The sequence below is a fragment of the Uloborus diversus genome, unplaced genomic scaffold, assembly GCF_026930045.1.
Source record: "Uloborus diversus isolate 005 unplaced genomic scaffold, Udiv.v.3.1 scaffold_258, whole genome shotgun sequence".
Taxonomy (NCBI): Eukaryota; Metazoa; Arthropoda; class Arachnida; order Araneae; family Uloboridae; genus Uloborus; species Uloborus diversus.
In genome coordinates this window covers 88019-101094 of record NW_026558415.1, presented here as the reverse complement: position 1 = coordinate 101094, position 13076 = coordinate 88019, and the positions used below count along the sequence as shown (strand labels likewise).

General features: G+C 33.4%; 1 protein-coding gene across 1 annotated transcript in view; it reads left to right on the top strand.

Moving 5' to 3' along the window:
- Positions 1-9717, top strand: part of LOC129233222 (cyclic AMP-dependent transcription factor ATF-3-like) — a 31761-nt gene extending 22044 nt beyond the window's left edge. Inside the window, exons 2-3 of the mRNA XM_054867280.1 lie at positions 7203-7310; positions 9517-9717. Of these exons, the coding sequence (XP_054723255.1) occupies positions 7203-7310; positions 9517-9717 (309 nt within the window). The remainder of the gene's footprint in view (positions 1-7202; positions 7311-9516) is intronic.
- The last annotated feature ends 3359 nt before the right edge of the window (positions 9718-13076 follow it).

The following is a 13076-nucleotide window of genomic DNA, read 5'->3' as shown; positions in this document are numbered from 1 at the left end:
GATTGTTTCACTAATAAAATTAGTTTCTTAGGTTATAGTACTTTCTTAGAAAACATAAAGGGATAACTATTTAATAATTTATGAAATCCGTATTTATTTTCTTCTTAACAGAGATTGTACACTAAACATTTACTATTAAAAAAATAGCCTTTCTGTTTCATACCTGCCAGTAGTAGTAGTTATGAAACGGAAATTCAAAACACCAAAAATTATCCAAATCGGTTAACCATTAATTTTATGTAGAATGTGATTTTTGTCAACTTTTTTAAATCAATTTTTTGACAGTAGGTTGTTACTTGCATTTATGCATATGTGTGATATACACAGGGGCGTGTACAGAAATTTTGAGGCCTGTCACAAATGACTTTTACAGGCCCCTCCATGTTGCTTACTTTCTACGTCTCTACATATATTTCACTCCTCATTTTAAAAATCTCGGGGTTCCGTCAGGCTCGGTCCCGGGCCAACATGTGTCCCCCACCCCGTGCACGCCCCTGAATATACACTTAAATGGCCAAGTATTAAGCTTAAACATTGTCACTAATTGATATTAATGATATTGTTCTATCCTGCATATAAATTTACAGTTTTAGTAAAAAAAAGTAGCAAATTATACTTTATGTTCTGAAAAAAAAATTATCTTATAGCTTTCTGCTTTATCAAAAAAAAGTTGTTAAAGTTGTTTTCATGTGGATATTGAACATTGAAAACATACTCAAAGAAAAAGAGCATTAAAATGTAAAGATTTTAAATTCGAATTCATTACTTTGTGCAATGAATTTTAAAATATTCAATTTTTGCGGATGGAAAAGAACGGAAAAAGTGATTTCTTCCCCCGAAATTTCCGTTTTTTTTTCTTCTCCCTACCATTCTCATCTCTACTCCGCAAAAGGTAAATTTTAACTGCGTTAGTGATGTATCCGTTTAAAACGTTAGTATCGGCATTAAAAATTATTTTTGCGCTTGCTGAATGCACCAGCTACTTTGTTTAGAGCAGTTAAATTTGCAATGAAAATTCTTTTGGGTTTTATTGATTTGTAAGTGGGATTACTGTTGAGAATACTAAGTAATTCAAATGCCGTTGGACCGAAAAACTTTTATTAAGAAGAAACTATTTGCCCAGACAATGGCAAAGTTTGAAGAACCAAAGCAGAAAAAGCGCAGCAGTTATTTATAATTTAGCTCAGGATTATGGATTTAACTAGTGAAGACACATATAAAGTAATCCGACCAATGAAAAATAATATAAATAAAATATAGGCAAAAGAAACTGGTGAAAATTTAGGACCGGTGGAGAGCTTCATAAAGCTTTGACCAATAACAATGATTTTTCTTTTTCCAGTTGACTTAGTAGTGCGATTAGTGCTATTTCAACAGTTGCAAATAGTGCTCTTCTGTGGACTGGGCTTGATTTCTGAAAAAAAAGGAGTACAGAGCCCTTTATGTCTTCAGTATATATTTTTATGCTTAAATAACCCGAATTCCGCTCAACCCTTGCAACTCACGTAAAATTGAAAAGAAATACAGCAGCTGAGCTCCTGTAAGCTCCCATACAGATTAAACTGGGGGTTTTACGGGGACAGAAACAGCAAACAATTTAAGGAGCTCTTTTGGAAGAAACTTTTATTCATTAACTTAAAAGGAAACCGTTCGTAAAACAATGTTATAAAATTAATCAGATTGTTTCATGATGTAAAACAATATTTCTAAATTCGAATTTGCCTTCATGTGTATCTAAAACTCATGTATATTAAAAAAAAAAAAAGAATTTAATAAAGAGTCAAAGAGGGTTTCACTTTCAATCAGTTCAACAGAAATTTTCAGAGCCTAAAAAAGAAACGTTATTTTTAAACGTTTCCTCACATGACGTACTTCTTCCTTTGTTATAGGAAACTGGAAACATTTTTACCTCTGGTATTGCCTTTAGTTAAAAGAAAGGGTACTGAATTATTCAAAAGGAAACAAACTGTTTTTTGGTTGAAAGCAGTTTTTCCTCTAACCTTTCAAGTGTTGTTGAGAGAGTATCTTATTTCGAACATTGAACAAAAACAGGTAGCGATTTGTCATTTCAACCGCCATTTTTTTACCATCTTTCTGCAGTCAAAAAATAATTTGATACCACATTTGGCCATTGTGTTAAAGAAATTATTAAGATATTTATTATATTTTATTATTATTATTATTTTTTTTTTTTTTTTTTGAACTGATCATAAAGAGCTATCTCGTACTCTATGAAGTATTATAGTATAACTCGCCTCGATTTTTAACAGAAAATGTTTCAAACGGAAAAAGTTGTCCACAAACGTAATAGGCAGTTTCGACGCAAAACCGAAACAAATACAGAGAAAGGTGAAGTTAAAGCTAGGCTTGCCAGACGTCCCGGTTTGATCGAGACAATCCTAGTTTTCAGACGAAATCCAGGTATCCAGGCCGGTTTACTTCATGTTCGGAAAAAGATAAATTTGATTACAAATGACCAAAAAGGTCTAAAAAATAATAAAATCTAATAAACTGAGAAGAATTATTTAGAATAATAACTTTATCATTTGTAACATTAACTTGTAAAATTAATACTGGATTAACTTATGAGAATTTTTACAAGGTTATAACTCCCTCCTCCCCCCACTCAGAAAAAACGTCTTTAAAATGAAAAGTATATTTAAATATTGTGTTCACTTTTTTATCCATCAAAGTATTTTTTCCAAATAAATTTTTTTTCGTCTAAAAAGTGAAATGTTTAAATTTTATCTACTTATGTCATTTGTTATAACCCATATTTTAGGTTCATAATTAGTAACCATTTGTTCATAGTATTGGAATAAACTGCCCTATAAAACGTTCTAAAAATCAGCCATAGGTTTGTACCCTTTTTAATACTAGCGACGCTAGGGGGGAAGGGTACATAACGGTGTCGCGGTTGAACATTTCAGAAATCGGGCAAGCCTAGTTAAATTCAAAATAAGGTATTAAAACTAGAAGTAAAATGTGTTAGAGAAATCAAATCAAACAAAATTAATTTTCTATATTAAATAAAAAATAGTAAAAAAAAGCTCGAAAGAGAAGTTACTAATGTATTTTTTGTATGAACGGGAAACACATTATAAATGCACAAATAAACAGCTGATTGCAGGCACGTGTTTGAGTTGGAAAAAGGATTTCTTGAAACTTTAAAACACGTGTATGTGCATTTGTAGCGTTTTTCCAGCTGTTACTTTTTTTAAAAAAAGTTTTAGTCTTTTTGCATTTTTAGTTATTCCTTGACCTTATTTTCTTTAAAATGTTTCTACAGTATAATACTTTTATCTCTTATTCTATTACGGCACTAATCGGAGAAAAGCGTCATCAACAGCACAATAAAACGAATACGTTTCTGTTTTTCTTCTGATATTGCTTACGATAGGCCCACTATCAAAGGTCAAAGTCAAATATACTCTGATTGCCACAGGCGGAAAAAAAAACGAAATAAAAAAATGCATTAAAACCAATTCACGTGCAGCTATCACGTTCGAATAAATCAATGTTCTAATCTAGATATTAAATCAACGTTTTCATCACTTCGTTTACAAGATCAGAAACTACATGGTAAGACACTTTCTTTTCTAAAACTAAAATAGATTTTCTCATGGAGACAGCATACATACACTCCTGTTTGTGAAAATTGCAACACCATGAAGGAAGCATCATAGTTGAATGAAATTTAATACACAGTTGAGTGGTAACGGTACAAATAAAGGATTACATTTTCAAACCAAACAAACAATAAAAAAAGATAGAAATCAGTATTTTGTGTGGCCACCACACGACGCAATAAAAGCTGCCAAAGGACTCGGCATGGAGTGAAACAAAGTTTGAATATCTGCCTGCGGAAGAGTATTCCATATTGTTTGTATGTCGAAGCAACAGGACGAGGATCACGAGCGAGACGCCGCTCAACGAAATCCCACACATGTTCAATCGGTGACATATCCAGGGAATATGCAGGCGAAGGAAGAAGCTGTACCTGCTGGGAATCAAGGTAGGATTTGACAGTCCTGGCGACTTGTGGACGAGCATTATCCTACTGGAATACAGCCCCTGGCAATCCTTGCAGGAAAGGAATAGCTTGGGGCTGTAAAACTTCGTTTATGTAAGGGGTACTGTTCAAATTGCCCACAATTCATTGGAATTGTGATCGTCCATGATATGATATGGCACCCCAGGCCATAACTCCGGGTTTTCGTCTACTGTGGCGTTCGATAATGCACTCCGGAATGTGCCGTTCTCCGGTATAGCGCTTGACACGAATTCGGCCATCATGGTGCCACAAATTGAAGCGGGATTCGTCAGAAAAGACGACCTGCTGCCAATCAGCACGCCTGCTCCTATGCACATTGACCCATTGTTGCCGCAGGTGGCGATGGTTTTGCGTGAGAGGAATCCTGTATAAAGGAATCCTTGCGCGCAGCCCACGCTGCAGCAGACGTCTCCGAATTGATGAAGCACACAATAAAACACCTGTAGCTGTTGACCACTGTGCTGCCAATTGTCTATAAGAAGCTGTGCGGTCCGTCAGCGCCATACGCTCCAGGTGTCTGTCATCGCGAGCTGACGTCACATTTCAGGATCCACTCCCGGCTAAGGCCCCTATAGTGGAGGGGCCGACGCATCCGCCATTCTGGAGCAAACTTGATCCAGTGCTTCGTAGCGTTAGCATTGCTGCCGATGTTTACATTTCTTTAGCATGTGTTAAATTGAGTCAAATGGGTGGTTGTTCGGCTGTTAATTGTGTAAACAGCTCCAAAAAAAGGATTTCGGCTCTTCAGATTTTCAGTAGATGCAGAAAGAAAAAAGAAATGTATAAATAATGGCACGCGAAGTGACAGGCACCTTGGAAACGACGCCAACTGTTTCCAAAATTTCGTCAATGTTCACCTTTGCTCCCGACTCTCTCGTTTCCTGTTTGGCGAAGGATTGCCAATAGAGGTAGCTTTCCCTGTTGTACGCTTGCTCCAAAATGGCGGATGCGTCGGCCTCTCCAGTTCTAGGGGCTCTACTCCCGGCTTTCCGAGCTGTCCGACCCTCGTCTGTCCACTGCTTCCAAACACGCATGATTGTGCTGCTGTTACACTGCACACGAGCGTTTACTGCACGATAAGACAATCCAGCTTCACGAAGACAGACGATTCTGCCCCGTTCAAACTCCGAAATTTGCTCAAATTTCGCTTTCTTTTGTCGAAGAGGCGTGGTAAAAAATCAGTTAACGTTTGCTCTAGCATATAACCATCGATAATCATACACGTCTTGCTACAGTCGTCTATTTATATTCGGTTCGATCCGCCTTTCAGAAGGCGCTGCTCAGCATACGCATGCGGTACCGGTCTGCAATTCTAATTATTTGTATATCATGCCCTACTTTATTCTAATCATTTACATATCATGCCCTGCTTTACATTACCTGCAATTTTCAGCTCACTCGCGTAAATCCTTTGTAGTGTTACAATTTTCACAAACAGTACTATGCTTTCTTTCTTTCTTTCTTTCTTTCTTTTTTTTTTTTTTTTGCATAATAGTTGAAACGATTAGTATCGAAAGCAGTGCAATCCATGATTTTTTTTTTTTTTTTAAAGTCTTTTTCGTTCGTAATTTGAAATTTCTTAGTCGATACCATCACCATCATGCTACAAAGTGATTTGTTTATCAGATCTCTCTTGATCAGATCGAAAATTGCTGGAAAAAACGATTTTACTTCAAAACCAATGTCGGCTAATGCTTCTACTGAATGGTCACTGTAAAACGCGGGGATAGCATCAACAGCATTATAATAAATTGCTAAATCGACTCACATTTTTTATTTATACGAGTTATTTTTAACTGCAAATAATAAAACAATACTTCTAATTCAAAAAGAAAACAAAAATTAAGTCGTACATCAAAGGTTATTCGAATGAAAATGAATTCCTTTGCAATAAGTAGTCAGAGCGTGATTTTTTTTTTTTTTTTTTTGTCTCTCCTGTAAAACTTAAAAATGAACTGAACTGGTTTCAATGCTAAAATCTTTAGTTGAACTAACAATAGCAGATATTTTTAACCCAATCAATTTTCAACAAAAGTAAATATTTTTAGCAGGCACGGACAATGTCGTTCCTTTCAATAATTCGTTCCTCAGGAGATCTTTATTTATTTTTTTTTTATTTTTTTAAATTTTATTCTTGCATTGAACACGTTCATTTGTTGTACGTGAACTCTCTGCGAGAGGTACTCACGTGCATTCAAATTGTTTGATTGAATACGTAATATTCCAGTAATGAAAATCAACTAATATTACCTAAAGGTAAAAAACAATACCCGTAAAAGTTAAATCAAAAAATATTTTTTCTACGTTAAGATGTATAAAGAATCAAAATAATGTTCCACATAGCAAACTGTTCCCTGTTCAAAAGAACGGCCGTTCATGTTATTGGAGATTGTACTGCATCGTTCATTTTAAGGATTCGATATTTTAGATCCGTTTTTTCATGAACGACAAATCTCTAATTTTTAGCAAAACGCATTATGACTGTTGTTCGTTTGTAGCTGCTTTAAAATAACAGAAATTCTGCAATTATGTTTCTTTTACGTGTCAAAAATCTCTGTTTATGCAGAAAAAAGGGCTTTAGTGCTTTTTTTCTCACTCAGCATGTGAATCCACAGTGCTTTGAACTTCTCAATTGCCTTACTATTTATATTTCAAAATACAAAAGGCAATAATTTAATTAATTAGAGACGGAGGAAAGAACTTCTTTTTTTTTTTTTTCAAATGAAGCAGTTAGAAGCAAAGGGATGTAAGTAGACTGTTTAAAGTTTCGAGTAAATCGCGTTATAAATTCAAATCCTAGTTAGTTCTCATTATTTTTTTTTTCTAAATCATGCTATACAGCAGCGCCTACTAGGGCTGGTTATCTCCAACTTTTTAATTTTGTCACTTACATCATTTTGCTTCTCACTGCTTCAAATGTTGTAGGTTTGCCGGGGGGAGGGGGGGAATTTGAGAATCCCCTCCGCGTGTAAAGGTTTCCTTTAATTCAACCAATTTGGTAAACTTTCGAAATTGAAATAACTTGTGTATTTATCTTGTTATTTATTTTGCCTCCCGCCAACTCCCGCCTAACCTACTCTTTTTTTTTTTCTTTGTGGGAGTTAAGAAGCACGATTATTTATGCATACTTTATATCCTTTACTTATAGCTGACAACGGAAGATGAGGAAAGACGACGCAGACGAAGAGAAAGAAATAAAGTAGCTGCTACCAAATGTCGAAATAAGAAAAAGGAACGGACGGGTCGTCTGGCTGAGGTTCGTTTCATTTTTGTCTCGCATTTTCTGCATATTTTGCACATTCTCAAGATGAGAAATCTTCATTTAAGATGAGATTTTTCTCATCTTAAATGAATAGAAAAAGTTTTATAATCGCAATTAATATTATTACAATTTTTAATTCGGACAGAAACATACGCAAGAAGGTTATTAAAGAATTCCGAATAAAAATCTGCGCCAGGAAAATTTGAAGTTTAACATTCTTTTTCAATCGATTAATTAGTATCAAAACTATAAAAACAATTGAAAACTAGTTAAACAGAAACTAACAAAAAAAAGTGAACTAACTTACTTACTTTTTAACAAATTTGAAGTAAATATACTGAAAATTAACAAGAATGTAATAATATGAAAAAAATTCCGCAGGATGATTCAACTTGATTAGAAGATTTAAAACTTCAATAAAAATTTAGACAAAGCTATTTTCTAGTAAAAAAAGAAAAAACAACATTAATTTGCACAAATTACAGATTTACAAATTGTGCAATTTAAGGTTTTATTTATTTTTATTTATTTATTTTTTAACTTTTCAAGCACAAAGGTATTTATTGAACTTTAAATCATCGAATTGTTTTTTTTCCCTTAAACCATTATCTTACTGTAAACTTATTGCTGACATTCCAGAAGCAGAGTTGAATGTCTGAACTGTACATATGGTATGGCCGCGAGCTAATTACCTCAGCTACACCTCAAAAAATTTGTAATGAAACAATTTTAGTTTCTGGATTTCTTCTTTACTCGAATTTTCGTGGAACTGCGAAACGTTCTAAATTCAATAGTTTAGATCGTTGCCCCCAGTTGGGTGATGATACTTAATATTGAGGAATATGAGACCTATATTGAGGAAATTAAATTGCAATCGCCATATCAGTTATTATATATATATATATATATATATATATATATATATATATATATATATATATATATATATATATATATATATATATATATATATGTGTGTACACACACACACACACACATACAGGGTGTTCCGTTTTAACCTGCAAGACCTTTATTTTCGCAACCGTCAGTCCTAGATGTATACTTCCAAATGCAAAAATGTTCAAATTCAGATGCATAGTTAAGATATTGAAAAATTAAAGCAAAAATAAAAATGAGTCAAAAAATACAAAATTTAACTTTTTATATGGGCTCTAGATCCTCTAACTTATGTTTAGAGACATAATCTCCATTGAAATCTATTACTGACACAAAAAAATTGACATTTGTGCGACCGAAACTCAAGGAGATATTCCAGTTCAAAGTTTTAAGGGACCATACAGAAGATGAGAATGAAACTTCTCGCCCCTTCAGAAGAATGACCGGACGTCAAAGTAATAAAAACAAAGAATTTATTTTTCATTGCTATTCAAAATGAATGTAAATTTTTTTCCGTGATGCACAAAAACACTCTACAAAACCTTTAACAATTCGAAAAACCACACTTAATGCTCATATAAAATTTTAAACTCTTGTTAACCGCTATATCCCCCCTCCCACCCAAAGGTGTTATTGACGGCGAGTGAAAAGTGGTGTAAGTCACAAAGCTCTACGTTTCATATCTCGGTGAATATTGGTCGTATTAATTTCAAACTTTTTATATTGGAATGGTTTTTCAATGGAGATTATTTCCCTAAATATAAGTTAGAGCACCTGGGACCTGTATAAAAAGTTGAATCTTGTATTTTTTGACTTCTTTTTATTTTTACTTCAAACTTTCAATATCTTAACTCTGCATCTGAATTTTAACATTTTTCCATCTGGAATTATACATCTAGGACTAATGGTTGCGAAAATAAAGGTCTTGCAGGTTAAAACAGAACCCCCTGTATATATATATATATATATATATATATATATATATATATATATATATATATATATATATATATATATAATGTAAATTTTGTAGGTGTTTCAGATTTAACTTCAACGTTAAAATGTCTTCAGACTTTTTGAGAATACCTTAAGAAAAATCGAACTTTTTCAAAACGTATCAAAAACTTCGTCAAAACGTGTTAAAAACTTCTAGGGATATTTTGATGTGGAAACTAAATCCACGAAATTCCTTCAGATCTCTGCTGAAATTCTCCTGAAAGTGACTATTACCAAAAATAGTCTTGAAATAATTATTTTTAGTGGTGGACCCTTTGTACTTCAATTGATGTTTTTTATTTTTTAGGAATCAGAGACACTAGAGGTAAACAACAATGCTTTGAAAACCGAAATAGATTCTTTGGAAGCAGAGAAGCAAGAACTGATAGATCTTCTTCAAGGACATCTACCTCACTGTGCCATACAGCCCGTCTCTAGGAATTACTATCCTCCCCCAGACCCAGTAACACACAGCAGTCCGATGTCTTGGTCATCAGTTCTCGGTTGAACGTCAACATCTGAGATAAAAATGTGGAATTTTTAACTGTCCTGTCATTGTCTGCTGGAAACAATATGGTAATGGTTTGTTTTTTGGATGCAGACACCGGCTCAGGGCTAATGCGACGTTCTCTCTCCATTCGGTAGCTGGAAATTGCCGATGTATGAACCAGGAACGTATCAAGGACTGTCGGAGTCCTTGCAGACGTAGTCAATTGAAGATTACGTCTATAAAGAAAGTGCATAGAGGAAAAAATCAGGGTCGTTTAATTTTTTCGGGTTAAAAAGATGGAAAATCAGTAAATTGTTCACACACACACACACACACACACACAGTCCGAAGTAAAATAATAAACCTAAAAGCCAAATCCACAAATCCTTCTTATTAAAAGAGAAACTCGGTATTTTCTCGCATCCAGGGCTTGATTAAGATTGCGAGGGGTCTTAGGCGTGAACACTTTTTTGGGCCTCAGTAGAGAGTAGACATATCTAATACAAATTTAGTCATGGGCTGAAACTATTTTAGCCATTTGAGAGCCCCTGAAGAGCAGGGGCCCTAGAGCACGGCCTAGTTGGCCTATTCAGTAATCAGTAATCATTCCCTGTTCACGTACAGTTTCTGTATGTAATTATTTTTTTAAACAGTTTAAATTTCTTAAGTGTTTTCCAAATCATATAGTTTGTGTCATCTTAGCGAAATCCTGTAGTGGAATATTTACTGTGATAATAAGTCGAATCTGGCAACTCTTTACGATTTTTTTGTTAACGACACGTTGTACAGTCAAGTACAGTTTGAGTTTATATATGACTGAGAATGTTTTATTAATGTCAAACTAATTATGCTTCTTTATTTATTTATTTCATTTATTTAATTAATTTTTTTGTTGGTCAAACTACTTTTCAAAGGACCATAATTATGATTAACGAGTTTTCTGAACGACTTAACGCTCATATACAACTGGAATTGAGAGAAGCAATAGTCTTCCTCTGTAAACTCTTCCACATAAAACATAAAACGTTTTGATGCGTATGAAAGAGAAACGTACTTAAATGTTACTATTATTTAAAATATGTTTTACGCATATTCTATAATTAAATTAACTTCATTTTTGAATCTGAGAAATTTTTTTTACCAAGACTGAAAATTTTTCAAAATCCGAATGCATTTCAAATCTTTCTTCTCGACACACACATACTGCCAACAAATGTTTAAAGATATCATTTTCTAAACTGTGTCATTAGCACTTATTCCAAAAAGTTGGGATCCGTGTAGCAGTTTCATATACCTTAAATAACATGAAAAATAAGTTTTCTGAAAATGTATCTTTCGGATCGTGATTCAGAGACATTCCATTCAGATCGACCCTGAGATATGGAAGTTAGTGACGTCTAAGTCGATTAAGAAAGGTTGAAGACCCATTTAAAAAAAAAAAAACTCTTAAGATAGCGTAAGATTCGAGCAGTGATATGGGTGAGCATAAATCAGCAGTTACGATATAACTTCATATGCAAAGAGATCACGTGAACACAGAATCGATATTGTTCACTTTACGCTTCGTGATATCATTTGTGGATCCGACTAGATTTCTCATGGCAAAGTGTGTATCCAGCTTAGTGCTTTGCGAGGCAAAGATTCCCTTTGAATTTTACTGTTGTAGAAGAAATAAATCGTGTTGAAAATGAAATTCAGTTCAACATAAAATATAGTTTTGGTCAGGGGCGTCCATCACTTGAATTTTTGGGTGGGGGAAATTCTATATATTCCGAATGAAACTCCGAATTTTACTGAATGATCAAATATGAACATGCATGCGTACTTACATGAAGAGGCGTGAGGTCACTGTGACCTCCTCAAAAGTTCCTTATTCGCAATTTTTGTCTGACGATTCGGCAAATTTGGAGAGATAATTTCAAATTGCAATTTTGAAGTTACCGAATGTCTCTTTTCATTAGATGTACGAATTTTATCAATCGACAAAATTTGAACTTCCATTCGGCAATTTGAGAATTTTCTCTCTTCTAAAATGTTTGTAAGTTTCGGGCGCACCTGCCTACATGTAATGAAAAGAGACATTGTGCATCATTTTGGTTTTGAAGCAGCATTTCACCCAAAGTTGCCGAATAAGTTTTTATGAGATCACAATAACCTTCAGTTGGTTCGCCCCCAATTCTAGCTCTACTAAGAAAGTTAGGAAAAAATTATTATTTCTGTTCTTTAGACCAACAGCAACCAATGTCAAAAATATCAACTTTGCAAAAAGAGGTTTTAAAATTTCCTAATTATTCTCTCGCTCTATCTAACTTTTACGCCCGATAACAGTTCAAGATATTATTATTTCATGCTACATTAGGAATCTGTATATAGTTTTGAATAATTTTTAACTAGTATGCTTGAATTATAAAAGACATTGTTTTGCTCGAAATAAAAATACTGCCTTTGATTTTAGAAAAAACAGCGGTTATAGGACTTAGGTAAATGTCATTACTTTAGCTTTATATTAGGACATCATATTGATTGTTGTTACACTGGAAAGTTAACTCTTTCAACGATAAATTTCAATAAAAAATTGAATTGGGTCAAAATCTGACATTGGTTATTGTTGTTCCAAGGTACAGATTTAAACATAATGAAATACTTATTTGTGATTTCATTTTAATCTACATGAGATGCAAAAGGCTAATTATAATTTTTAAATTATCAGACGATTTATTATGTAAAGTAAGAAATAACAACGTCAAAAAAGCACAAATTGCAGCTTTGTCGGATGTCTTTTCATCCATAAGCTCTTTTTTTTTTTTTTTTTTGCAATGAAAAAAGCGTTCCCTGTAACGCCGAAACATGTATCTGCAGAAATCTGCAATTTGTACTTTTGTGACGCTGTTATTTCTTACTTTACTTTTCAGCACAAAAGTATTTATTTATCTGATTTATTTATGGTACAAATCTCAGATATTATCATAATTGTATAGCTCCGTGTTATTTTAGAATTCTGAAGTAGTCAATTCGACGTATACTAATTGACTAAATTAAAAATTGTTTTTTCAAATACTTTTGTCAAGAAGATAATGTAAGAGGATTTCATTTCTTCGCACCTTTTTTAAAATTTATTGCCCGTTATTGTATAATTCGAAACCTTCCAAGGATATTTAATTTGTATACCTTGCGGTCAGCCTTAAAATAATAATAATAATAACAATAATAATAATAATAATAATAATAATAATAATAATAACGTTATTTATTAAACAGAAATTTCATGTAAATAACTCTGTCTTTCTTAAATTAAAGGTAAGTATCTTGAATAAAACCGTGTTAGGGTTAACATTTAATTACTGCTTTTATACGTACTGTTCGGAGTGCTTTCACAG